Source organism: Geosmithia morbida (assembly GCF_012550715.1).
Source record: "Geosmithia morbida isolate 1262 chromosome Unknown scaffold_11, whole genome shotgun sequence".
In the NCBI taxonomy this organism is placed as follows: domain Eukaryota; kingdom Fungi; phylum Ascomycota; class Sordariomycetes; order Hypocreales; family Bionectriaceae; genus Geosmithia; species Geosmithia morbida.
In genome coordinates this window covers 108,326-132,131 of record NW_023336198.1, presented here as the reverse complement: position 1 = coordinate 132,131, position 23,806 = coordinate 108,326, and the positions used below count along the sequence as shown (strand labels likewise).

At 52.7% G+C, this 23,806-nt stretch overlaps 6 protein-coding genes across 6 annotated transcripts; all 6 read left to right on the top strand.

Annotated features, from left to right (window-relative positions):
- Nucleotides 1-309: 309 nt before the first annotated feature.
- Nucleotides 310-2,229, top strand: GMORB2_1827 (C6 finger domain protein; the record flags this gene model as incomplete). Its single annotated transcript, XM_035463808.1, has 3 exons — nucleotides 310-343; nucleotides 444-1,961; nucleotides 2,210-2,229. The coding sequence occupies 3 exons, from the start codon at nucleotides 310-312 to the stop codon at nucleotides 2,227-2,229; spliced, it is 1,572 nt and encodes a 523-aa protein (XP_035320072.1).
- A 444-nt stretch (nucleotides 2,230-2,673) lies between these two features.
- Nucleotides 2,674-4,529, top strand: GMORB2_1826 (uncharacterized protein; the record flags this gene model as incomplete). The annotated part of the gene is made up of 3 exons (XM_035463807.1): nucleotides 2,674-3,092; nucleotides 3,156-4,435; nucleotides 4,489-4,529. The coding sequence occupies 3 exons, from the start codon at nucleotides 2,674-2,676 to the stop codon at nucleotides 4,527-4,529; spliced, it is 1,740 nt and encodes a 579-aa protein (XP_035320071.1).
- A 1,071-nt stretch (nucleotides 4,530-5,600) lies between these two features.
- Nucleotides 5,601-9,910, top strand: GMORB2_1825 (ABC-type multidrug transport system, ATPase and permease component; the record flags this gene model as incomplete). Its single annotated transcript, XM_035463806.1, has 2 exons — nucleotides 5,601-8,181; nucleotides 8,244-9,910. Coding segments are annotated over 2 exons (4,248 nt in total), but the record flags the coding sequence as incomplete, so codon positions are not given.
- A 4,522-nt stretch (nucleotides 9,911-14,432) lies between these two features.
- GMORB2_1824 (uncharacterized protein) lies at nucleotides 14,433-15,561 on the top strand (the record flags this gene model as incomplete). Its single annotated transcript, XM_035463805.1, has 2 exons — nucleotides 14,433-15,041; nucleotides 15,097-15,561. 2 exons carry the CDS (start codon nucleotides 14,433-14,435, stop codon nucleotides 15,559-15,561), a joined length of 1,074 nt encoding a protein of 357 aa, XP_035320069.1.
- Nucleotides 15,562-16,256: 695 nt separating this feature from the next.
- Nucleotides 16,257-19,499, top strand: GMORB2_1823 (protein HIRA/HIR1; the record flags this gene model as incomplete). The annotated part of the gene is made up of 2 exons (XM_035463804.1): nucleotides 16,257-19,338; nucleotides 19,396-19,499. 2 exons carry the CDS (start codon nucleotides 16,257-16,259, stop codon nucleotides 19,497-19,499), a joined length of 3,186 nt encoding a protein of 1,061 aa, XP_035320068.1.
- A 1,365-nt stretch (nucleotides 19,500-20,864) lies between these two features.
- Nucleotides 20,865-22,423, top strand: GMORB2_1822 (uncharacterized protein; the record flags this gene model as incomplete). The annotated part of the gene is made up of 2 exons (XM_035463803.1): nucleotides 20,865-21,262; nucleotides 21,631-22,423. The coding sequence occupies 2 exons, from the start codon at nucleotides 20,865-20,867 to the stop codon at nucleotides 22,421-22,423; spliced, it is 1,191 nt and encodes a 396-aa protein (XP_035320067.1).
- Nucleotides 22,424-23,806: the final 1,383 nt, after the last annotated feature.

Here is a 23,806-nt window from a genome sequence, read left to right as displayed (position 1 = left end):
ATGGGCTAAACGTCCCATGCTTATCAGCGGTTGGGTGGGGTTTGGCCGTGCAGAAGCAGGGATATCGCATAGCCGAGAAGACTTCCTATAACAGGAAGGCGCGAACAGATGGGTTGTCGCCTCTCTCGCTCGTCATTCTTCCATATCTTTTGACACATTTTCTCCTCCACTTCCTCGTCCAAAGAGGCAACTGCTCTGGCGTCCGTGTCATCCTATACATCAGTACTATCTGAAAATTCATCGGAACCAAGGACGTTCGTCGGCTGCCATGATCCACTCTTCCCCGAGAATTGGATGAATGCACAGAATATGGTCAAGACTCGTGTTGCCAGGTCCAAGACAGGTCGGTTCACCTCACTCCCCCTCTGGGCCCTGGCCCTTCTTCCCCCGCAATATCCACCGATCCCCACGCGTCGCATGCTAACGGGGTGTGTCTTCCGAAGGCTGCCAATCATGTCGTCGTCGCAAGGTTCGCTGTGACGAGGAGAAGCCTATGTGCAGTGCCTGCTCACGACTCGAGCTTCCCTGCTCGTATGAGCCTGGCAACGCAGCAAAGCCTGTGGGGGCGTCGCGGTATCGAGTCCGCTTCGTCAATGGGACTTATTCCAAGAAGCGGTCTCGGGGCAGCGTTTCCGAGACTGTCCAGAACTCCACTGCCGAGGACAGTCAACTTGGCGTTCCGGGGAAACAACGCGGAAAAGAGACATCTAGGCCTGAATACCTGCAAAACACTCGCGGGTTCGACGCTCGCTCTGGAGCAACCAGTCCGGAGACTAGACAGCCCTCGGCACAGCCATTGGCTTCGGCTTCGGCCCGCGACAGTGCTGCCTCTAGAGATGTGCAGGTGCCAGACGTCACAGCTGGTGTGGGACGGATAGGACCCCATGCAGCTCAGGGAGACGAGGGGCATATGCCGGTGTTTTTCGATCTCAACATGAACTTTGACTTGCTCAGTGAAGAATGGCTTGCTTTCGGTCAACCCCCAATCGACTCTTCGGAAGCTGCCGTCGATGGGAGTCAACATGCCATTGCGGGATCAAGTGTGGACGAGAGTTCTGTCATGATCGGCATGGAAGACAACGGTCTTATCCAACACTACCTCAACGTTATGACGCAGTACACAAAGATACGGAGCTCCCGAGACGATAACATCTACACACACATCTTTAGCAACATGGCATTGTTCTATGCGCCTCTATACAACGTCATAATGGCCTGGACAGCCTTGCATCTCGGGCAGACCCGGACCGAGCCTGACCTCGTCCAAAAGGCCGAAGAGCGTTACCACCACGCCATCTCCCTGATACATGAAGATCAAGAGGTAGCCCACCACTTTGAGCTTTCCCTCGTCACCATATGGTTTGCACTCCAATTCGAACTACTGGCCGCTCGGGGTGTAGACTCCTTCTTCCGACACCTAGAATTCACAGCCGATCTCGTTGAAGCGCACAGGCGGCATCAAAAGGCCGGCGGGACCGCGACGCCACTTGGTCCCATCGGTTCCAGGATCTTGATATGGCTTGGCACCTATGATGCCCGAGCAGCTTGGATTGGAGGTGCTGGGCGGCTTCTACAGAACCTTGAGCTGTTCTGCACGGAACATGACTTTATCGATGCCGCATTCCCAGATGTCCAGGATGACACCGATCTGTCTGATTTGAAGTCGTGCTTGCGCTTGACCCTAGAGATAGATTCTCTCGACAACATGATTGCGCAGCTCAACAACCGAACGGTTGCCGGTCCGGCTGCCATCCTATTGGCCATCCAGACTGATTTGCTCTTCCTGCAACATCGTTTGGAGAGTGGCTCAAGGATATCACCCGCGCTCCCTGCAATCTTGAGGCCTACACGGCAAATCGATGGCGAAGTCACCACGGGCTTGTTCAACGACTTAATCCTTCTTGCGGCATGCTACTGTCTCATCATAAGCTTCCATAGGGTCCTACCCGCCTCCGTGGCCGGTAGCTTGGCCGGGAAGCTGATGTCGGCCGAAGCAGCAGCAACGCGCATTCTTCGCATTACTTCCTGGACATGTCGACACCGGCCACCATCGCCACAAAACATTTGGCTGCGGATATTATTCATGGCTGGGGTCGAGACAACCGACCTGATATCTCAAGATTGGGTTACCATGACACTTGCTAATGCCGAGCGCTGGGGTACTAATTTCAAAAAGACGCGCATTCTGTTAGAGCATGTGATTGAACAGCAAAGTCGGAGTGGAACTAGACTCGACCATGTTGATGCGATGAGGCAGTCTACGGGATTATTTATCATCTGATCCACCCAGGCATTGAAATATTACATCGTGTGATTACAAACCAACCCCCCCCCCCTCCTCCTCTCCATGTACATGTATCTTGACTTATGAGATTGGCGTGTACGGATACATGAGCAGATGCTCAAATCTGACGCAGCTCTTACTCGTATTCCTTATTTGCCGGCATGCTATCTGGGCCAACGGTTGCTTCTGCAGCCGAGAGCAGCACGTCGGGGTTGGATTATTCCACTTTGGGAAATTCCTCGCATAGTACTCCAGCATCCTTATCTCGCCATGGACATGGACAATGGGTGAAGCAAGGGGATGCCGCCGCGCCTGATATTTCTTTGAAAGGACAAAAAAAAACGTGTACCGTAATATCAATTTCAATCTTCTAGACCAGTCGAGCAATCATGGAGAAAAACAGGTTGGCGTGGGAATCCGGGCCTTGGGGAGCGGGCAACTCCAGACCTCAAGCTCGCAAGTCACTGCTTGGCCTGGTGGCTCTGGTATTATTTATCGGACTCGTATTTACCCCGTTCCCATATTCGCATGCTCCGAACCGCATTCTAGGCTCATTCCGCGAGAACTCTTACAACGCTTATGACAGCTGGTGCCCATTGTCTGATCCCGTCGTCTCTCACAACGACAGTCTCAAGGAGAGCGAGCATCTGTTTAGTGATGTACAGCGATCTCTACAAGTCAAGCGTCTTTCGACTGCGGTCCGGGTCCCCACCGAGAGCTATGACGATAACGGAGAGGTTGATGAGGATCCTCGGTGGGAAACGTTTCTCAAATTCCACTCTGTCTTGGAACATCTCTTCCCACTCGTGTAAGTGGATTTCCCTAGACTTTCGGAAGAAGCACGTTTCTGATCACGGGAACTTGTATATAGCCACTCTCAACTTGAGTTGCGCAAAGTGAACAGATTTGGCCTTCACTACGAATGGAAGGGTAGCGATGATCTGCTCAAGCCCATCCTCTTCATGGCCCACCAAGATGTGGTTCCTGCCGATGCCGGTTCAGCATGGACATACCCGCCCTACGACGGTTATTATGATGGGACGTTTGTCTGGGGACGAGGCGCTGCCGACTGCAAGAATGTATTGATTGGAATCCTGTCGGTCATCGAAGACTTGATCTCTCAATCCTTCCAGCCCCGTCGCACCATCGTTCTTTCGTTTGGATTCGATGAGGAAACTGGCGGAGAGCGGGGAGCAACAAAGCTGAGCGAGGCTCTCGTCGAGAAATGGGGGCCCGATTCCTTTTTGTTTATACTAGACGAAGGCGGTATGGGTCTTCAGACTGTCGGGGACATCTTATATGCCTACCCTGCTGTCGGGGAGAAGGGATACTACGATGTACAAGTCACACTCGGTGTCCAGGGTGGACACAGCTCTAAGCCCCCTCCCCACTCGGGCATCGGCATCATGTCTGATGCCGTCCTTGCTCTCGAGGGAAAGACGTACAGTCCTCGACTGCCGAAATGGAGTCCGTTCCGAAGAGTGTTGGAGTGCAAGGCCAAGCACTCCCCCGATAAGGTTCAACCGTGGCTTCGCGAGTCACTGCTCCATGACAGAGAGGAGGAGATTGCGCGCAAACTGTCGGATGAGATCGGTGAAGAGAAATGGCTGATGCAGACGAGCCAAGCGGTCGATGTCATCTCTGGCGGCATCAAGGTCAATGCACTGCCTGAGACCGTCAAAGTCAGCATCAACCATCGCATTGCGATACATGAATCGCAAGATAATGTCAACCAACACATCCGCCAGGTTCTGGAGCCCATTGCCGAGAAATACGGCCTCGTTTTCAAGGGTATTGATCCTCCAGGCGAGGGACCAGATGTCGACGACATCGATATCACCGGCACTCTCGAGCTAAGCGTCCTGCAGACGCTGCCCATCGCCCCTCTATCCCCTACGGATAACAATGTATGGGCGATTTTCAGCGGAACCCTACGGTCTGTTTTCGAAAGTACGGAGTCTGGAAAGGGGAAGACAGTCGTTCCTGTAGGCAACGTCATGACTGGCAATACGGACACGACACACTATTGGGACTTGACGCACAACATCTACCGGTACAGCCCTGCGAGAGACGGTACACGATTGAACGTCCATGCAATTGACGAGAGGATGGAAATCACTGCTCATCTGGAGGGCATGAGGCTCTACTACGGTAAGTACGGCCACAATACCCATGGTCAATGGCATACACTAACTCCTGGAAAGATCTCATACGGAACTTTGATAGCTGGGATGATGATGAGTGATCTTTGTCGATATCTACATATAAAGGTTGCATGGACACACTTAGCATATGCAGCCACAGTCCAAACACAGTTTAACGGGAGTTGCCCTTACTGTATTGCACATGATCTACTTATATAGTTGACTGGATGTTCTAGTATTATAAGCCCACAGTGGACATGTCGTTTCTTCTATCGAGTATCACAGGGGTTCCAAAACTTGACTCAAATCCTGGTACCGCCCCTGTTGACTGGGTGTATCATGTAATATAGTATAGTATAATACGGAGCAATATACTTGTACACACTCCACGCCAGACACCGACCGACGCCCAAACAAGGCGGTTGAAGCCCAGGGATCGGAAGATCCCCCATTTTCGACGCCTATTCCTGTTCTGTGTCCGCCACATGAGCCACCGGCATTCCTCCGGGCGCATATTATTACTTTCCACAAATTCTGTGTGGTCCATGTGGCTCTCACCATATTATCGCGAGATGGCAGAGCCTTGGCTGGCATCACTCTCTTGCAACGACCCCACCCGAAGCGAGAAGCCTTCCCGATTCGGAGCCACCATTAAGACGGGCAAATGATAGCTCTACCCTGAACTCGCTCGAATGGCCCCGTTTTTGCTGGTAAGACGCGCAGAGTGTGTAATGACGGCCTGTAAAAGAATCGGGAGGTTTCGTCGGGACCCATAAGCTTATGCCTGTCGTGCATGGCCTGCTCGCTTCCCGTAGTCAGATTCGGCCTTAGTTTAGTCGGGCTTCGGCGTCATCCCGCTCAAACACTCCGGGGAAAGCGGCACTTCTACGGTCCCATGAGAAAGAAACAAGAATCTCTCATGTCCGTGAAACTCTTACTTCTTGCCCTCAATGGAGCTCCAGCTCTCAAGGTCATATGGTGGGCTTGAGGGGTGATCATGTCGCAACTCTCCTTTACAGCTCGGGAATACGCCCCGTGGGCTGTGGGCTCGGGCAGCCCAGACTACCACTCATATGAGTATATTGGGTCTTTGGAGCTCACGCCTCGGTATGTCTAGATCATCCGCCAAATACTCTAACCCGCCGGAAGGAAGTCGTCTAACTCTGCTCAGGGAAATATGGCTAGGCCGTCTCCGGCACGTGTCGCAATTCATCGGCCAGGGCAATCTCCATCTCATATGTATCCCGCTGTCACTGATTCCACTTCTCTTCACAAAATCGAGATGGAAATCGGCTTCACGGCCTCAGCTATCTCTTGCACACTCCACTTCGTTGGCATCTGCCCTTCCGCAAATGATCTTTGCTGCTACAGCCTTTTCCATCTCGTTGTATGACACAGTCAGAACCGGAGCATGGAAAGAAGCTGTCTGTCTGGCACATGTCTTCATTCTTCACATCTCACGTTTCATATTCAAGTCCTCGGCATGGACGGCTTACCATCACATGAATGCCATAGCCGGCTGGATCCTTCTCCTAGCTGTGATCAAGTCTCTGCTTCCTCTCATCATCATGGACTCACACTGCCATGTGTCCACCGCGGAGAGCCTGAAACTGGCCTCGATCGCTGCGCTCCTCTTTACCTCCTTCATTTCTCCTCGCTCCAGGCAAAGAAAACCCTCCAATCCAGAGGACCTGGTCCCCCGAAGCATCACTTCTCCCGAGGAAACCTGCTCATGGTTCTCTTATTACCTATCATACGAGTGGCTTACACAGGTAATACTGCGTGGGTTTTCACGGGACTTGGTTATCGACGACCTGCCGGCCCTGCCATCGTACGACATGCCTCTACTTATGCTACAGCGCTTGCTTGATGTGCGTGCGAGGGGTTGGAAGCTCTTCTGGTCCCTCTGTCTAATGTTCAGGGTCGAGATCAGACGTCTGCTTGTCTGGGCGGTTCTCACAGCCACAGTCGAATATGTGGCCCCCTTGGCCATGTTCAATCTGCTCAGATATCTGGAACGCGCGGACCCCGAGGACAACATCATTCACCCCTTTGTTTGGATAGCACTGTTGTTCCTGGGGCCCACAGCACGCTCTGCATGCTACCAGCAGTCCATTTTCAGGGGCACACGCCTCTTAGTTCTGTCGAGAGCCGTCGTCATCCAGGAGGTATACCACAAGCTACTGAGATCAAGGGCGAGTGATTATCTTCACGTGGCAACGGAAAGACACCATGGTACCGAAACCTCCCATGGCCCTGATGAGGAATTTAGAGATGGCCCGGCATCGAATTCAATAAAGATCGAGAGCCTGATGTCTTACGATGCCGACATGATCTCCAACGCGACCGACATGTTCTACGCATTTACAGCAAGCGCCCTTTCGACCGTCATCGCCATGTCCTTTCTCTACACGATTCTCGGATGGCCATCCTTGATTGGCGTTCTCGTTTTGGCAGCCCTGACTCCACTCCCTGCTGTCTTCTCGGGAAAGCTTTCACGGATGCAGGAATCGGTGATGAAGGCAACCGACGCGAGGCTCTCGAGTGTTTCAGAATACCTCAATTCCATCAGAACGCTGAAATATTTCGCCTGGGAACCAATCGCGGCAGCCTCCGTCAACAAGATCCGCATTGCCGAGCAGCAAAGGATATGGAGGAGGAGTATTGTGTCAATGCTTGTGGCAATGACGGGCGATATGTTATCGCTCGTCAGTCTGCTCGCAATGTTCACATCGTTGATTCTCCTGACCGACAGACCCCTAACAGCCCCGGCAGCATTCACCTCTCTCGCAATAACCGAGGTTCTGCGCTCGCAATACGTCTGGCTCTCCAAGGTTGTCCAATGGGTCGCCCAAGCCAAAGAATCGGTACAGAGAGTCGACAAGTTTATGGAGGTCTCTGTTGACAAGCAGCGCCACCCATCTGGTCCCGCTTCACTGAAGAACGCGACGTTCTCCGTCTCAGCCCACTCACCCTTCAAATTGCGGAACCTCTCCATCCAATTTCGGGAGGGCGCTCTAAACGTCATCACCGGTCCTACTGGCAGTGGGAAAACCTCGATGCTCCTTTCTCTGCTGGGAGAAACAAACCTCGAATCCGGAGAGGCCGTTTGCCCTCTTGATGTCGCCTACGTCCCCCAAACCGCCTGGATACAGAACAGTACCATCCGCCAAAACATCCTGTTCTACAGCGCCTTCGATGAGAAACGGTACAGAGCAGTCACCACTGCCTGTGCCCTGGATGATGACCTGGCTCGTTTTCCTTTAGGTGATTTGACTCCCGTTGGCGAACGAGGTTCCACTCTGTCAGGGGGTCAAAAGCAGCGGATCTCCTTGGCGAGGGCGCTGTACTCGTCTTCTTCGACGCTTTTCCTGGATGACGTCTTCTCAGCCCTAGACGCGCACACGGCCTCGCAAGTCTATAACCGATGTTTCTTTGGGAATCTGCTAGCTGGCCGAACGGTCGTTCTTGTGACACATTTCATTGCGGCTATCCAGAGCGCTGAGCTCGTGGTCTCTCTGGAACATGGACGAATATCGTTCGTGAGAGACGAATCTGACGCCCAGACTACGTGCCCAACTCAAGAAGAACAGGCTCTTTCGTCTGCCACCATCACCCCCACAGCTCAGAGTATTGAGCTGCATAATTGCATTCCCGAGGTGGATGGAGTAGAGGATTTCGGTCAGAATATGGACGTGCAGGACATGGAACACGGAGAGAAGAGTGCATCCGGCCGAGTCCCACGATCAATGAGTAAGACGGTCCATGAACCCATCTAGGAGGAGAGGTGTTTCTTTGCTGATGTTCGCAATTAGTTCTCAGCTACGTGCTGTTATTTGGCGGTCTTCCATATGCCCTCTTGGCCATTTTCAGCGCCATGATGGTCCAGGTTGCCTACTTTTCCATCACGTTGTGGCTGTCCATCTGGACGGGCTCATATACAGAAGGCGAGGATCGTTCAAAGGCATTCAAGTATCTGTTAGTGTACATCGGAACCGTCCTGGCGTTTGTGTCCCTTCAATTCCTCAACAACTTCATCTACCAGAGGGGAGGATGGAATGCGGCCAAGACGATGCACCAGCGATTAGTCACTGCAGTCATCAACGCACCGATAATTTGGTTCGATAGAACTCCCATCGGCCAGATTCTCAACCGTTTCGGCCTGGATACGCAGTCACTGGACTCTCTCCTCGTCGACTGGCTCCGGATGACTCTCGACAACGGTTTGCGATTCCTCCTCCGCCTGGCAAGTATTGCATCCATCATGCCCATATTCGCACTCCCAGCTGCATTCTTCTGCCTCATCGGCTTTGCCACAGGTGAGCTATACTCGCGGGCCGAGATATCAATCAAGCGGCTTGTTGCTGCCAAGTTCGCCCCGGTATTCTCGCACTTCAACGACACATGCGCGGGGATAGCTGTCATCCGTGGCCGGAATATGGACGCTGTCTTCCAGAAGCTTCTGGCCGACAAGCTGGTGCCGCACATGCGTGCATCGGAAACCCAATTCAATTGCAACCGCTGGGTCTCGGTGAGATCCGACTGCTGCGCTGCCACAATAGCAGCCACGGCCGGCTTCATCGCTTACTACAAGGCTGGGTCCGCGGGCCTAGTAGGTTTCTCACTCACCAATGCCATCGGGCTCAGCCAGACCATCTTGACTTTGGTCAGGAACATGAACGAGTTGGAAGTGGAGCTGAACTCGTTCCAGCGCATATCTCAATACACCAAGATTGAGCCCGAAGAGAGCGAGGAGAAACGAAAGGCGCTGGAGAAGGAGGCCCACGTTGCGGCATCTTGGCCGTCCTCCGGTCAGGTTGAATTTCGCAACGTGACAGCTCGTTACTCGTCAGATGGGCCCAATGTCTTGCACGATGTTGACTTTGTTGCCAAGCCCGGCGAGCGCATCGCCGTCATCGGCAGGACAGGTAGTGGGAAGAGTACGCTTGCTCTGTCTCTGCTGCGTTCTACGCAGATTGTTTCTGGTGGTGTCACCATTGATGGCATAGACGTCGGCAATATCCCTCTCGGGAGGTTAAGGCAGAGTATTGGCCTCATTCCACAGGAACCCATGCTCTTTTCCGGAGATGTGCGGTCAAACATTGATCCTTCTGGAGAGATGGATGAGACGGAGCTTCAATCCGTGCTTTCGGCTTGCAGCCTTGCAGGTGATCAGGTAGGGAGCACAGACGGACATGCATTTGATATCTCACTAGACACCCCCGTCGCTCACGGCGGAAGGAATTTCAGCAATGGGCAGCGCCAGATAATCGGCCTCGCCCGAGCAATCTGTCGCCGCTCCAAGGTAGTGATAATGGATGAGGCAACTGCTTCCGTTGATCACGAGACGGACAAGAAGATGCAGGCCATTATACGCTCGGAGTTCTCCGGCTCGACGATAATAACCATTGCCCATCGACTACGGACCATCATGGACTATGACAGAGTTGTCGTTATGGGTGGGGGCAAAATCTTGGAGTGAGTATTCTTTGGGACGATTTGTATCCTTTTGCCCATGATACTAACCACCTTGCAGGATGGGCTCTCCTTCGCAGCTGATAAAGCTTGAAGGGGCTTTCTGGGACATGGTGAGGGATTCTGACGAGTACGATGAATTGGTAGCCTTGGTGGGGTTGAGAGATTAGAACATGGCCGAGGTTTTTCTACTTAGGTCTGTTATATTGCCTTCCGTACCCCTTTGCATCACACTTTTCTAGCATGAACTCTGGTCTGTAGGACCAAGGTTCCAAAATATCAGTTCAAGGCTAATTGTTAGAGCCTTTTGTTTCACATTTTCAATATCCATACCCAGTCAAAGGACATGGTAGGGTCCTGCGCGCCCAGGTTTGGGACCCTAGAGAGATCAGCCATGGAGAATGTCATCGCAGATTCTCCTAATATTGGTACGCTTTGTAGCATGGCCTGGAGTGTGGGAGCCGCAGTCATCGCTCCTGTTCCTGGCGTCATTTAATTTTCGTGCAAGACGGACTAGAATGATGACAAGGAAAAAGATGTCTGGGTGGTTCTGGCAAGAGAGTTTAAGATGATGCGATTGATCATGTCTCACATTGGCTTCGCAGCCTCTCGTGTTCATTGTCCGTTTCAATACATCCAGTGCACAAGACTGGAGTGAGTAGTGGTCCGGCCCTTGATATTCAGGCGTCTCGAGCTCCGAGACGATATCCTTCATCGATTTGAAATAGGTATGGCAGCTCATATGCCAATGGAACTGCTGAGCTTTTTTATCATCCGGCATCACGTTCAAGCTCTGAATTAGGCTGACGGACTTGGATGAGACTCTGCAATCCATCATTATTAGCATTGCATATTGGTTCGCAAACAACGTAGAGGGTTGACATATGTTTGCCGGACTTCCGGTGACATCACAGCCACTCCGTACTGTTTCGGTGTCCACAGCTAGAAGAATGTCCAGAATCGCCATTGATTAAAACTAGCATCTCCAGTGACGGCCGATGGCTTGAGTCCTCGATCTGGTCTGTTCTTGACAATTCTTCTGAAGCAATGAATGCTGTTGAGGCGGATCAGACGACCCGTCATACCTGTAATTCCCTGGATTGGAGTGTATTTCCGCGCCGAGATGCACTCCGTCAACAAGATCTTTATCCTGAATCTTTTGCGGAGCAGCGTGGTGTGGTCATCGTCCGTTATCGTGAGCTCTTGGCCGCTGCCTTCGGCAGAGCGGAAGTCAATATGGCATGGCTGTGCAGAGCTTGCGGCCTGTCTTTGACCTGGACAACATCCATGTTGCTCGACGGGAATGGAGATGGCTCTCTACAAAGGCTTTATGAGAGAGCCTTCTGGACAGCTAGGCCAGGCAGTGCCCACATACTTGACATGCTTCTCGCGATTTGCAAGTCTAAACACCAGGTTAGCGACGGCCGAACGACTTTGAGATGAGCCTCTCATTTTTCTTACTAGAAGCACGAATGTCGCTAGAACTTATTAATGATTGTGTGGCTGGAAGGTTCTCTCTCCCCAACCCGAGTTCCCACTCGGTTGAAACTGAACGAGGAGTATGTCTTTGTTAAAATTAAACCGATCCATGGCATTTTCCACCGACAAGCTGTTGATGGGGGGGTACTTTCACGATCTCTGCGCAGACCTTTGTTCAAGGACTACTGCAGTTGATCTCAAAGTTGATCTTGTCCTGTGTTAACACCTATTCGCGCACTTCCCCTTCTCGCACTGCATGGACAAGGGGCAGCTCGGTACAATTGTGCATCGGTCGCCTTCCGTCGTACTCCTACCCCCTCTGCGGTCTAAAGGCCCTTGTGAGGGCAATGGGAACAATCATCAAGGGCAGCAACGTATGGTGCCGCCTAAAGGACTTTTCCCTCGTCCTCGCCACCACTGTCGCTAGCCTTGAAAATTTCCGGGGCACGCGAAGCTAACGACGCAGACATGGTTAATTTTCAGGATATGGCTGACACCATCGAGGACCCTGCCCCACGGGAAGCAGAAAACTCCACACCAGCGTGGGATGGTCAAGAAGAAAGAAGCCTTGTTCGAATCCGCGTGGTATTTTGAAGTTGCAGGATGTGTCTGGCACGAGGTTTGAGAAGAATTGGGTCTAGTTGCATCCTGCAGTCTTTGGTGGGATGATGCTGTATGAAACCAATTTATTCAAAATGCATCAGATATTGAGATCCGAAGCGCCTTGACTCATTTAACATAGATGCTATCGGAGCTGCACACCGACGCTCTACGATGGTCACAAGGTCGAATGGCGTAGGCCAAATCTCAATAGACTTTATTGTTGCGAACAATATGCCTCAGCATGTTGCCGGCCAGCTTGCATAGTCCACATCACGGTCGCATCAAGCGGTCAGATGGCGAGTATGAGTATTTATTATGACTCGAGTTTTTGGCGTCTCACCTGAATCTGGCGATGTTCTGCATCAGCTATCAGGGAGCAAGTCGCATCTCCCGGCGTTAGTGGCAAGTCGTATGAGATGGCGCCAAGGGAAAGGTTTGAGGCGAGGAGGCAAAGGGAGCAAGGAGGTTGGTCAGTTCTTTTGGGTTTCTTTTTTTTTTGTCTTGTCAGTGGCGATTTCCGGGGCCGACTCGGTGCATCTCTCCACGATGGGGCTTGCTTGATAACCAAAGGCTATCAGGCGTCAGGGAGAGTTTTTGGGAGAAGCGGGATCGGCCACCCGGGAAAGGGGCTTTAATATTGAGCCGGACAAAGAGATCCGGAATCCCATAGCTTTGATCAGATCGACTCCAAAGCTTCTTGGTTGCTTGGTAACTTTACGACAGGGCCTGGTCGGATCAACAGTGGCGGTCGCACGCGTTTGAGTACGTGCGGACAAGCTGGGACATACATGAGACACGGGGATGGCCAAAGGATGGTTTGTGTGGGCATGTTTCAAACCGAAGCCGCACGTCAGCTTGGGAGAAAGATACGAATGGGTAATGGGAAGTACGAGAGCCGGTTGCGTGAATAACGGGGAATTAATTGTCGATTTTAGTTATTCATGCGCCTTTGGTTGATGCTTCCCTCCATTGGGAGAGAAGTTGCGGAGATGGATGGGGGCGGAGAAGAAACGCAGATTCAGCTGATGGCACTTCCCCTCTTAACTTGGCTTCTGTCCTTCAACTTTCGTCCAATCATTAGGTCGCGTGGCCCAATGGCAAGGCGTCTGACTACGAATCAGAAGATTGTGGGTTCGATCCCCACCGTGACCTTTCTTTTTGGTCTTTTTACCAACATTTTGGCTGTCGTTTTTCCCCTTCTCTTTTGCAATTTCTTTTGGCGTAAAATGCTCAAGATATGCGCAGGTTGTAGCGGGGCCATTGGCAGAGTGAATTTGCGTAACGCGTAGGACCCCGACAGTTGCATCCAAGAGAGGGGGAAGGTGCAGCCGTGGAGAGGGCAGGGTAAAGGTAAGTGCAAGTATATAGCTGGGTGCGGGGGTAGACGGCAGGTGCAGCATTGCAGATTCGGACGGCAGGCGCCACCCAACCCGAAAGGATCTTGAAGGGCGGATGAAGTCATCAGCTCCAATTCCTCTACAGACGCCCCACGTCCAGACCCTGGATCCCTCTTGGACATCCGACAATCTTACGCTTTTCCAGCAGCAACAAGTACTTCGTACATTAATTTTGGAACGCCTATCGCGGCCACTCCTTACCACTGGTAATGGCAGCCTTACCGTGACAAACTACCCGTTGCCGACTGGCCAGGAAATACTTTCGACGGTGAGGGGTGGCATGCTCCCGATGATGTTGACACGACCTAACCGAGGCAGAAGAAACACACACATACTGTACACAACACACCCACCATGCTTCTCAGTTACCGCGGGCGGTAACGGAATGCAAGCCTGTCGACGTGTAAAAAAGCAAAGAGAGGATAAAAATGAGACGGGGTTGAACCATGTCTCAGCAAGGCTAGAAATCCCGGCAATGACGCCGTTTTCCGTGGTAGACAACATGTCGGGTCTGCCTACACTCCAAGAACCCCAGCCCCGAGCAACGACGTAATGGCACTTGGGGTCCCCAGGGTCCTCCTCACTCCTGAGTCCTCAACAGGTCCTCAGCTCCCGTCGGGTCCACGCTAATGATCTGGACCCCAGCTCAGGGCTTGGCCGTTTTTGGGCTCCGCCGTCGTATTCGGGGCTAAGAACCCACACAGCTCTGAGACCTGATACCAACGGGTCACAATGAGCCGCCATCAGACCGGCGCGACCCGGCGCATACTCGGAGCAAGGATGATCTCAACCAACACACCCTCCATCAGCTGTTGTAATACTTTTTTTCATTCTTTCCACTGTAGAAAAGAGGGGCCAGGTTCGTCATAACCGATCGGGAGGAACCATGTATTAAAACTGGTCGTCGCCGACTGTTTGTGCCTCTCCGCTAATACTCGATGGGTTTTGTAACAAGTGAGAACGAGAAAAAAAAAGGTATCCATACCTTACATGTTGTCTAGTACACATGCCTTATCGTTAATTAGCATCATCAAGACGAAACCGCCCGATATGACGACAAACAGAGAGACTACACTCGATCAAGCACCTTGCCGTCGGAGTGCTGGCATCGTGAGGCGCCTTCTTAATCGAGCGCATATCTCCAAAGATGCAAATTTCGCAAGTACAGGCAGCAACAACTCCAGCGACTCGGAAAGTAGTCATCATGGATCGCTGAAGGAGCGTGCCCGAGGCCATACCCCGTCAATACCTTGGTTCACGCCTGGACCCGGCACGTCATCATCGAAACACAGTGGCTCTATCCAGGCGACTCTTTCGCGTGATCTCTGGGACGAGGCATACGACAGGTTGCGGCTTGATCGAAACACGGCGGGCCTTGTCGTCACGTACGAATTCATTGTGTCCCAGGAGTTACCAGATGAACTCAAGGCGATAGCACGCGGCGTATTGTCCTCGGCCGACGGGGACACTGATCGCCGAGCTGAGTTTATGACTGCAATTGCAAGAACCGGTCTAGCCAAGCGACGTGGAAGCAAGACAAGCCAGGTGGACGACGTGTCGCGCATGGTTGTTGAATATTCGAAACGTGCAGTGGCAGTTGAGCTCAACGAGTACCCAGCAACGGCACTCGCCTGGTCAGGCGTTTGCGTCTTGACACCAGTGAGTGTTCCCATAGCCTACCTCTCACCCGGGATATTATGGCTGACATGTGCAGCTCCTCGTCGACCCCCTTCTACACCACAACGACTTCTGCCGGGGCACTATACATATCATTGGTCGCATTCCCTGGTACATGAGCCTAATACACATGCTTATGTCAATGGCACGGCCTACTGGTAGCCACGGCGATGAGGTCGAGCGACAATACAAGAACGCAAAGGACAACATTGTCGGCCTGTATTGCCATGTGTTGGAATTTGAGATGAACTGTATTTGTGCTACGGCTAGCGCCTGGAACCAAGTGGCCAAGAACATGGTCCGATGGGGCACAATCGGCGAGCTAGTGGATACAATACGCCAAGATGATGAGCAGATGAGCACACTGGTCAACGACATCGTGACGGACCTCCCACAGCGACAGGAGATTCTTTCGAGAAACACAGACCTAGATGTCGATGTCCTTGACAAAGAGTGGCGTATCAATGAGGAATCGGGTGAGGAGACAGGCCCCCGTCATTAGCAAGAGAAGGACTAATTGTGTAATTTCCATGCGAGCAAGGCGTTTCGACGATATACCCTCCCCATTTGAAAGGAAATTTTGAATATATTTATGCACATCTAGATCAGAGACCAGATTCTCCAATCCCAGGCATATGGTTTGCCTGAATCCTCACTTCCAAACTGCTTGTTTGATGAGTTGCTGAGATAAACTCTCGACGCACACCAAGAATATTACTACTGTACGTAGTGTCATCAATGCCGTGTGATTAATCCTACTATTATTTAATGATATCCCTTGAATCTTGATCGTACGTTCACATTATCCGGTAATATGTCGGGATTTTATTAATCCGGATAACCAGATAAGGATAGAATAATGACAGCAAAGAGCTGCGAAATTCGCGGCGGCGCGTTCAGTAGCGCGCGCGTCGACCTAGCTCTAGTAGAGAATCGCAGCTAATACAGGGACTCATTCAATCAAGTTGCCCCCTTGCAACGAAGAAGACCCCCCCCCCCCTCCGATCCACCATTAATTCGTCACGTCCGACGACTTGTCTCCCTGACGCTGCATCGAATACCGCGTATCCCGACAACGATAATAACTGTTCTCTTGCCCCCTCCCCCTCCCCCAGCGACGACTAGGACGAAGTAAACGAAAAGACAGGAAAGAGGAAGATCAAGAGCCAAGGCCAAAGTGTCGATGAGTGGGCAACCATGCGCATCATCAAGCCATCGTGGCTGAGCCACAGCGGCGAACAAAAGGACTTTGAGGTTTACAGCTGCCACATCTCTCCCGATGGCAAGCGACTGGCGACGGCGGGCGGCGACGGCCATGTGCGCGTGTGGTCAACCGAGGCCATCTACAACGCGCATGACCCAGACTACGCCAAGCCGAGGCAGCTCTGCCACATGAGCCACCATCTGGGCACCATCCACTCGGTGCGCTTCTCGCCCAACGGACGGTACCTGGCCAGCGGAGCCGACGACAAGATTATATGCGTGTACCACCTGGACAAGAGTCCGGCAGCCACGACATTTGGTTCCAACGAGCCGCCGCCCGTGGAGAACTGGAAAACATACAAGCGCCTCATCGGGCACGATAACGACATCCAGGACATCGCATGGTCGTACGACACGTCCATCCTCGTGTCGGTCGGGTTGGACTCCAAGGTCGTCGTCTGGTCTGGTTATACGTTTGAGAAGCTGCGCGTGCTGTCAGTACACGGCAGCCACGTCAAGGGCATCACTTTTGACCCAGCAAACAAGTTCTTCGCCACGGCAAGCGATGACCGAACCATCCGCATCTTCCGGTTCACCCCTCCCGGGCCGAACTCAACGGCTACCGATATGGTCAACAACTTTGTCCTCGAGACTACAATATCCTCGCCCTTCAAAAGCTCCCCGCTCACCACATACTTCCGACGATGCTCTTGGTCCCCCGACGGCAACCACATCGCCGCCTCCAACGCCGTCAACGGCCCCGTGTCCTCGGTAGCCATCATCGAACGCACACGGTGGGACAGCGATATCAATCTCATCGGCCACGAGGGCCCCACAGAGGTCTGCATGTTCTCCCCGAGACTCTTCCACACCTCCAAGCCCGACCAAGACGGCTCCGCAGGAACCGGCCACAAGAACCAGCTCGTCACCGTCATCGCATCGGCCGGCCAGGACAAGACGCTCAGCATATGGAACACAAACACCTCTAGGCCTGTCGTCATACTGCAGGACCTGGCCGGCAAGGCCATTGTCGATCTGGCATGGACGCCTGATGGTCAGACGCTCTTTGCTGCCACACTCGACGGATGCGTTGTGGTGGTCAAGTTTGACGAGGGAGAGCTGGGATGGGTGGCACAGCCCGAAGAAAACGACCGGGCCCTCCAAAAGTATGGCGCCTCCCGCAAAGGCATGGGCATCGCAGAGGATGTGCAGAGTCTTGCCTTAGAGAACCAGAGCAAAGAGGGCGAGTCGCACGCCGTCGAGTCGAGAATGGGCGCTCTGATGGGCGACTTTGAAGGAGGCGACAAGGCGAAAGCACAGCCAACTGTGACGAATGGCACGAAGTCGACCACGACCAAGTCTACGACTACAACTGCCAACGGTGGCGGTGACTCGGAAGCGGACAAACAGACCGAGAGCAAATATGACGAAACATCGGCGCCTGCCGCGGCGGAAAACAAGGGGATGGAAGCCAAGGTCAAGGAGATGAAGTCACGCGTAACAATTGGCAAGGACGGCAAAAAGCGCGTGGCGCCGATGCTGGTGTCGTCTTCGGGAACGGGACAGTCGTCTCTCCCGCAGACGCAGCTCGTCGGGTCTATATCCACGGCCAAGTCGGCGCGGAACGACGCCCCTCAAACGAAGCTCGACCTGACCAGGCCGTTTGACGGGCTGCCCCGGGGCGGTATTGCCACCATGCTCCTAGGTAATAAGCGCAAATTGGCCCCCACAGCCACCGCCAGCGCTGTAGATGAAGGGGACGCCGAGGATCCGGCTACCAAACGCCAGGCCAACGGTTCAGCCCAGATTGTATCTAATGGGACCGATGGGACCGTCGAGCCTGCAGCCCTCTCCCCGATGCAGCACGGCGTCGTGCCCACACCGGAATTCCTCAGACCGGCAGTCATCAACCCCAGCACGTCGTTCTCCCAGGCCAGGCTGGCAGTTCCAAAGATTCGATCCCACATCCTACGTCCACTGGAGCGCGGTATCCTCCGCGATGAGACGACGCTTGATGACGCAGCCAAGACGCCCGAGAACATCATCCTGGAAGCCAAGAACGACTCCAACCCCAAGGACCCATCGCACATCATCGTAACCAAGCGAGGAGCCCTGGTATGGCAAGAGTTCCTGCCAAGGGCAGTCATCCTAGTGACGGCCAACAAGAACTTCTGGGCCGTGGCATGCGAAGACGGATCGATCTACACGTGGACACCCTACGGCCGACGCCTCCTCAACCCCGTCATCATCGAGTCTCAGCCCGTGATCCTCGAGTGCCGTGATTTCTGGCTCCTGTGCATCACTTCCATGGGCATGGTGCACGTGTGGGACCTGAAGTCGCAATCCTCACCGCACCCGCCCGTCTCTCTGGCTCCGGTGCTAGACATTGCCATGTCATCTCTCAATCAGCACTCGGCTACGCCTGGGCCGGGCGTCACATCTGCCCATCTCAACACGACGGGCCATGTGGTTGTCACGCTGACCAATGGCGACGGCTTTTACTACGCGCGCGATATGTACACATGGCAGAGGCTCAGTGAGGCATGGTGGGCCGTCGGATCTCAGTATTGGAATTCCAACGACTCGTCCATCTCGGCCCTTCACTCTACTGCCGTGGGGGCTAGCGCTAGCAACGACGGTTCTAACAACAAGGACAAGGATGCCGAGCCGACAGTATCATCGGGAATCATACCCTACCTCGAACGCCACACGACGAACGAATTCCTCCTCAAGGGGAGGGCATACGCCCTGCAGCGCATCATCAAGAACACCATTCAGCGAAGGGAGGGTGAGGGTCTCGAGGCGTCTGTCAGTGTGGCCCATCTCGAGAATCGCATCGCCGGTGCAATGCAGCTCGGTGCTCGTCAGGAGTTTAGGCTGTACCTCTTCATGTACGCTAAGCGCTTGGGTGCGGAAGGGTCGAGGACCAAAGTTGAGGAGCTGCTCAATGCCCTTATGGGTGGCGTGCTCGTCGGCAAGAATGATGACGGGAGGGGGAGAGGCTGGTATAGTACCGGTGACGAAATTTGCGGGTGGGATCGAAAGGAGTTGCTCAAGGGCGTTGTCATGATTCTTGGTGAGTACTGTCTTCTCCCCCTCTTCGCCTATCATCTGCTTACTGCTACATTATCAGGTAAATACCGTGAACTGCAACGTCTTACTATTCAGTATGCCAGGCTATTGGATATGGATCTCGAAGAGGCGTCTGTGAATATTAACTCGATGGATATAGAATAACGTCTTTCCATGCTGTCAAATATGGGAGGGATTACTGTTCTCGTGTGTTTAGTGTATTATCTATCTCCTTTTTGTTTGTCTTCTCTGTCTGTATGGCTCATCTTGTATGATGAAGGGGCGCCTGGTGTTTCTAGAACAGGGACTGGAAAAGGGGGAGTGAGAGTGTTGTATCGAAAGGGGGGGGGAGATTACAGAGCTTGTCCTACTTTTCTACTTCTTCTTTGACAATACTACTTTGTATTACATCGCTAGCCTACACTTCAATATCGGCACTACTGACTGCTGCCTTGTCTCGGCACTATCAGCTTTCCCTTTTCCCTTTTGTGCCCCCGATATTTCGTGACACTCTGGGAAGATGATGGTTGTGATGCTGTGTGTATATATCACACCTTCTGTTCCCCCTTTCCCTGCCTTTCTTACCCTCCTTGTCGGCGACTACTCGGGGGTGAACGGGGCCCTATCCGGTTGCCGATGATCCAATCCCCTGCCATTCGCAGAAGCTCTTCGTCACACACAGCTGATGTAGGAGCTTGTGGCACTCATAACTGGCCATTTATGAGGCGCGCCACGATTGTTAGCTGTGCAGGATAGGCGGTTACACATGCGCTCTTTAGAAAGAGGAACCTGTATGCTGAAGCTCTTGGTGATACCTCTAGATACCCCTGGTGCTACCATGAGGGAAAAAAAGTCGGAGAGGCAATGCATCCGTCATGGATCATGTTTTCTCCTCCCTTGTGTGTATTGTTTTACTGGTTGGACACCTGAGGATGAAATGGGGAGATGGCCCTAATCATCACTAGAAAGGAAGGAACAGCTGGTGACGGGTAACGGATGTTCGGGTAGGCGCCATGGCCGAATGCTCCTGCACTGGCAACGCCTTTTCCTCGCCTCAGTGTCACATGGGCGTCTCGCCTCATTTATGATATTATTTTCCCATTTATTCCTCCGCGTTTTGTGTGCGTGTCATGAATTATTATTTCGGCCCTCTCATCCTCTCACCCCTCATCTTTCTCTCCTTCTTTCCTCCCTCGCCTCTCCTCTCCCCTCTTATTCCTGTCACCCGCTGTCAACAACACTCTCACCGTCGTCCATCTTTGAAAAGACTGACCCGCCATATCCACATTTGTGTTCTTATCTAACTCACTTTCCACAGCTGCCTCGAGCCTCTGCTTTTATTATCTCCTTGAATCTGCTCTTTCTCCCTCAACTCACCTACGCGACCTAGCAATTGTCAACCTCATTGACAACACCTTCCACTTTACCTCGTCTCGAAAAAAAACTGCTCAGCTACTCACTCTCTTCCGGAAGAGGTATCTACTTGAGACCCTTGTTCGTCTCCGAAGCACCTTGGTCGTCCTTGTCAGCATGAGGATTCCTCCCAACTGGAATATTTCAAAACCCAGTGCAGGTACTTGGCTGGCCGTCTTTCTTCGTTTCGTGTCTGTTGTCCGGGGTGTCCAGGTCCCTCTCCCAGGAGAAAAGGGCGTTTGTGCCTCGTTTGTCTCGTTGACGTGCGAGAAGGATCTCTCTGACGTGGTCGTCACTGTTACCCAGCTCGAGGAAGCATTCAACTCAGACCATCAGTATCACTGGGTCTTCTTCGGCACCGATCCGCTGAGCGAGGAGTTCCGTCGTATCACCTCCAACGCCACGAGTTCCGCATGCTTTTACGAAGTGATTCCCCGTAATCACTGGCGCTTCGATATCGGCTTTTGCAACGGCCGCGGCGGAGACTACTGCTCCCAAGCGTCGGAGGACCCTGCGTAGGAGCAGTGTCCCGATCATGAGGGTGGTGACACAGCCGCTGTACACCAGCAGACACACGGCCGCAAACTTGTTGCTTTTGCGCGCGAGCATCTAATGAGGGACTATGATTGCTTTTGGCGTGTCTATCTTGGCGTGAGTCCTTCCCCTGTACTCCTCCAGCTCCCACTCGGCCCCCTTACCGTCTCACCCTCGCCTCATTCCTCGCCCCTCTCTGTCTTTTACCGTTGACTGGAAACTGCAATACGATATTTACTGGCATCTCCCTTTTACAGGCGCGCTTCACCCATCCCATCAAGTTTGACATGTTTCGGTTCATGCGCGATCATGAAATTGCATATGATTTCACCGACTCCGTCGCAAACAGGCTAGATATCAATACCCTCTTCCCACACATTTGGTCCTCTATTGATGAGGACCCTTCTCTCCTTCTTGAAGACTCCCACATACCATGGCTCCTGGGATTTCACGACGACGACGACGAAGACGACGACGAAACAGATGAACTTGGAGCGAACAGCGCCCAGTCTTACAAGATCGACGTATCCGAGGGCATTCACCTGCGCCCCGTCTACCCGGAGGCTGGGTGGAAGCAGAGTATGATGCCCAGCACGACGACCAAGGTTACCTATAGCGATGACGATGATATAACCTGGACACTCGCCGAGGAGTTCAAGTTCTGGTTGGTTAGCCTCTGCGAGGACAACTGGAGCGGCGGCGCGTTTGAGCTTGGATTTCTCGCCTTTCTGCGCAGCCCTGGACACGAAGCATTCATGGACCATCTCGGCATGATTGTCAAGCTTGGCAGTAAGCCAGTCGACATCGATGCTTTCCCGGCACACACAATCAGCGCCAGCATGCTCCTGCCCAAGCAGAGCGTGCGTAACTTTCGCAGGGGGGTCTCCAGATGCTACAAGACAGGCAGCCCAACAACTCTCCCCGGGAAGACGGAGCAAGCGGAGACTGCTGCTGTCGCTTCTGCCGCCTCCTCAGGTACTGCTACTGCTGTGGTGACGGCCATGGAGGTACAGCTTGCCAAGTGGGATCAGCTGGCGCAAGATATTCTACGCCAATCAAGCTGTCCGGGACTCAGATCGGGAAACACTGTGATTGATGAGCGCAGCTTCTCGCTGGTGGACAATGTCGATTGGGCTAATTAGTGGTTTAACTGTGGCACAGAATAACCAGGCACCTTGATCGTGGGCTCTCGGACTCGAACGCGTGGGTAGGAAAACTGAAAAAGAAGGCTTCTTGCATGTACCCGGTAAGACGAGTCCGATTCAGACAGCTAGGGCAGACATTACGCATAGAAAATATCAGGACGTAACAATTTACCGATGATGCGAGGGTCATCATGTGTTGTCGCCCACTGGAAGCACATGTGGGTATATGCCGGGTAAGACTGTATTTAGTGTCTCGGAGTCTGATGTTTTCAAGTTTGGTGTTTTGTAATCAGGCACCACAAGGGTAGTAGCAAAGGCGGGGCGGAGAGGGACACGATACTAGAAGTGAAGCAGCAATATTCGTGATTAGTACAGGTTGGTGCCAAGAATGGTTGGTGTCCCAAAGGGTAAAATGCGAATTTAGAAATATAGAATGAGAAATGTGGCAAGTTGATGCGAGATCAGGATCTATGAGGCAAGTACTCATGCTGCTACTACGAGTAGCACGGAATAGCAGTAATAGTAGTAGTAGCAGTAGTGGTGACATCCATCTGTTGGTTCCAGGGCGCTCAGGGTATATCACTCTACAATTAATTGGGTGATGGTGGTGGTATTGGCGATGGGAGTACTGTTATTATCACCCGGGAATGCCAAAGTTGCTTTCACCCGCGTACCATTCATCAGCTCATCCAGTCTTTTTTTCTCCTCTTTTTCCCAACTCGCGTATTCGATACTCGTACTCACGTATTAATATATAGTGCAGCCAAGAAGCCAAGCCCAGTGTCCCGTTGATCATATCCGTTGAAAGTGTGGGCTCCTCTGGGGGGGTTTTGCGGCTTTTGGCATTTGCTCAATTGACCCCCGGTCTGTCGCATTAAAAGCTCCCTATCTGTTGTGGCTGGGGCCTGTCACTTGTGCATCAAACGCGCCGAACGGGGGGCCAAGCCAGGGCCGAAACAGTGGAAGGCGTAGCGGCAGCGGGAGTTGCGGCGGCTATTCTGAGTTTTGATTATCATTTACGGAGGGGAGCATATAGTACTCCCTACTATTAGAGTCGCAAGTAGCAAGCAGGTGGCCGTAGAGCGGTAAATACCCGTAGAGCCGTAGAGTCTTGGAATGATCGGGGGGGTGGTGAGCGATGGTTGTACGGAGTACTAGCAGTGGTTGTATCGTAGTGAAGGCCGGCAGTTATTGGTATTAACATGCTTTAATATCAACAGAGTAATACGGAATAGACTGTTAAGATTATAATATATACAAGTTGCTAACAGTGCTAAAAAAAAAAAGCAAGGCCAGGAAGGAACAACTAGAGTAGCCAAGTCGCGACCTTGCCCGCCAATTCCAAACAGCAGGAGCCATCCATCCATTGTCCCGTCCATT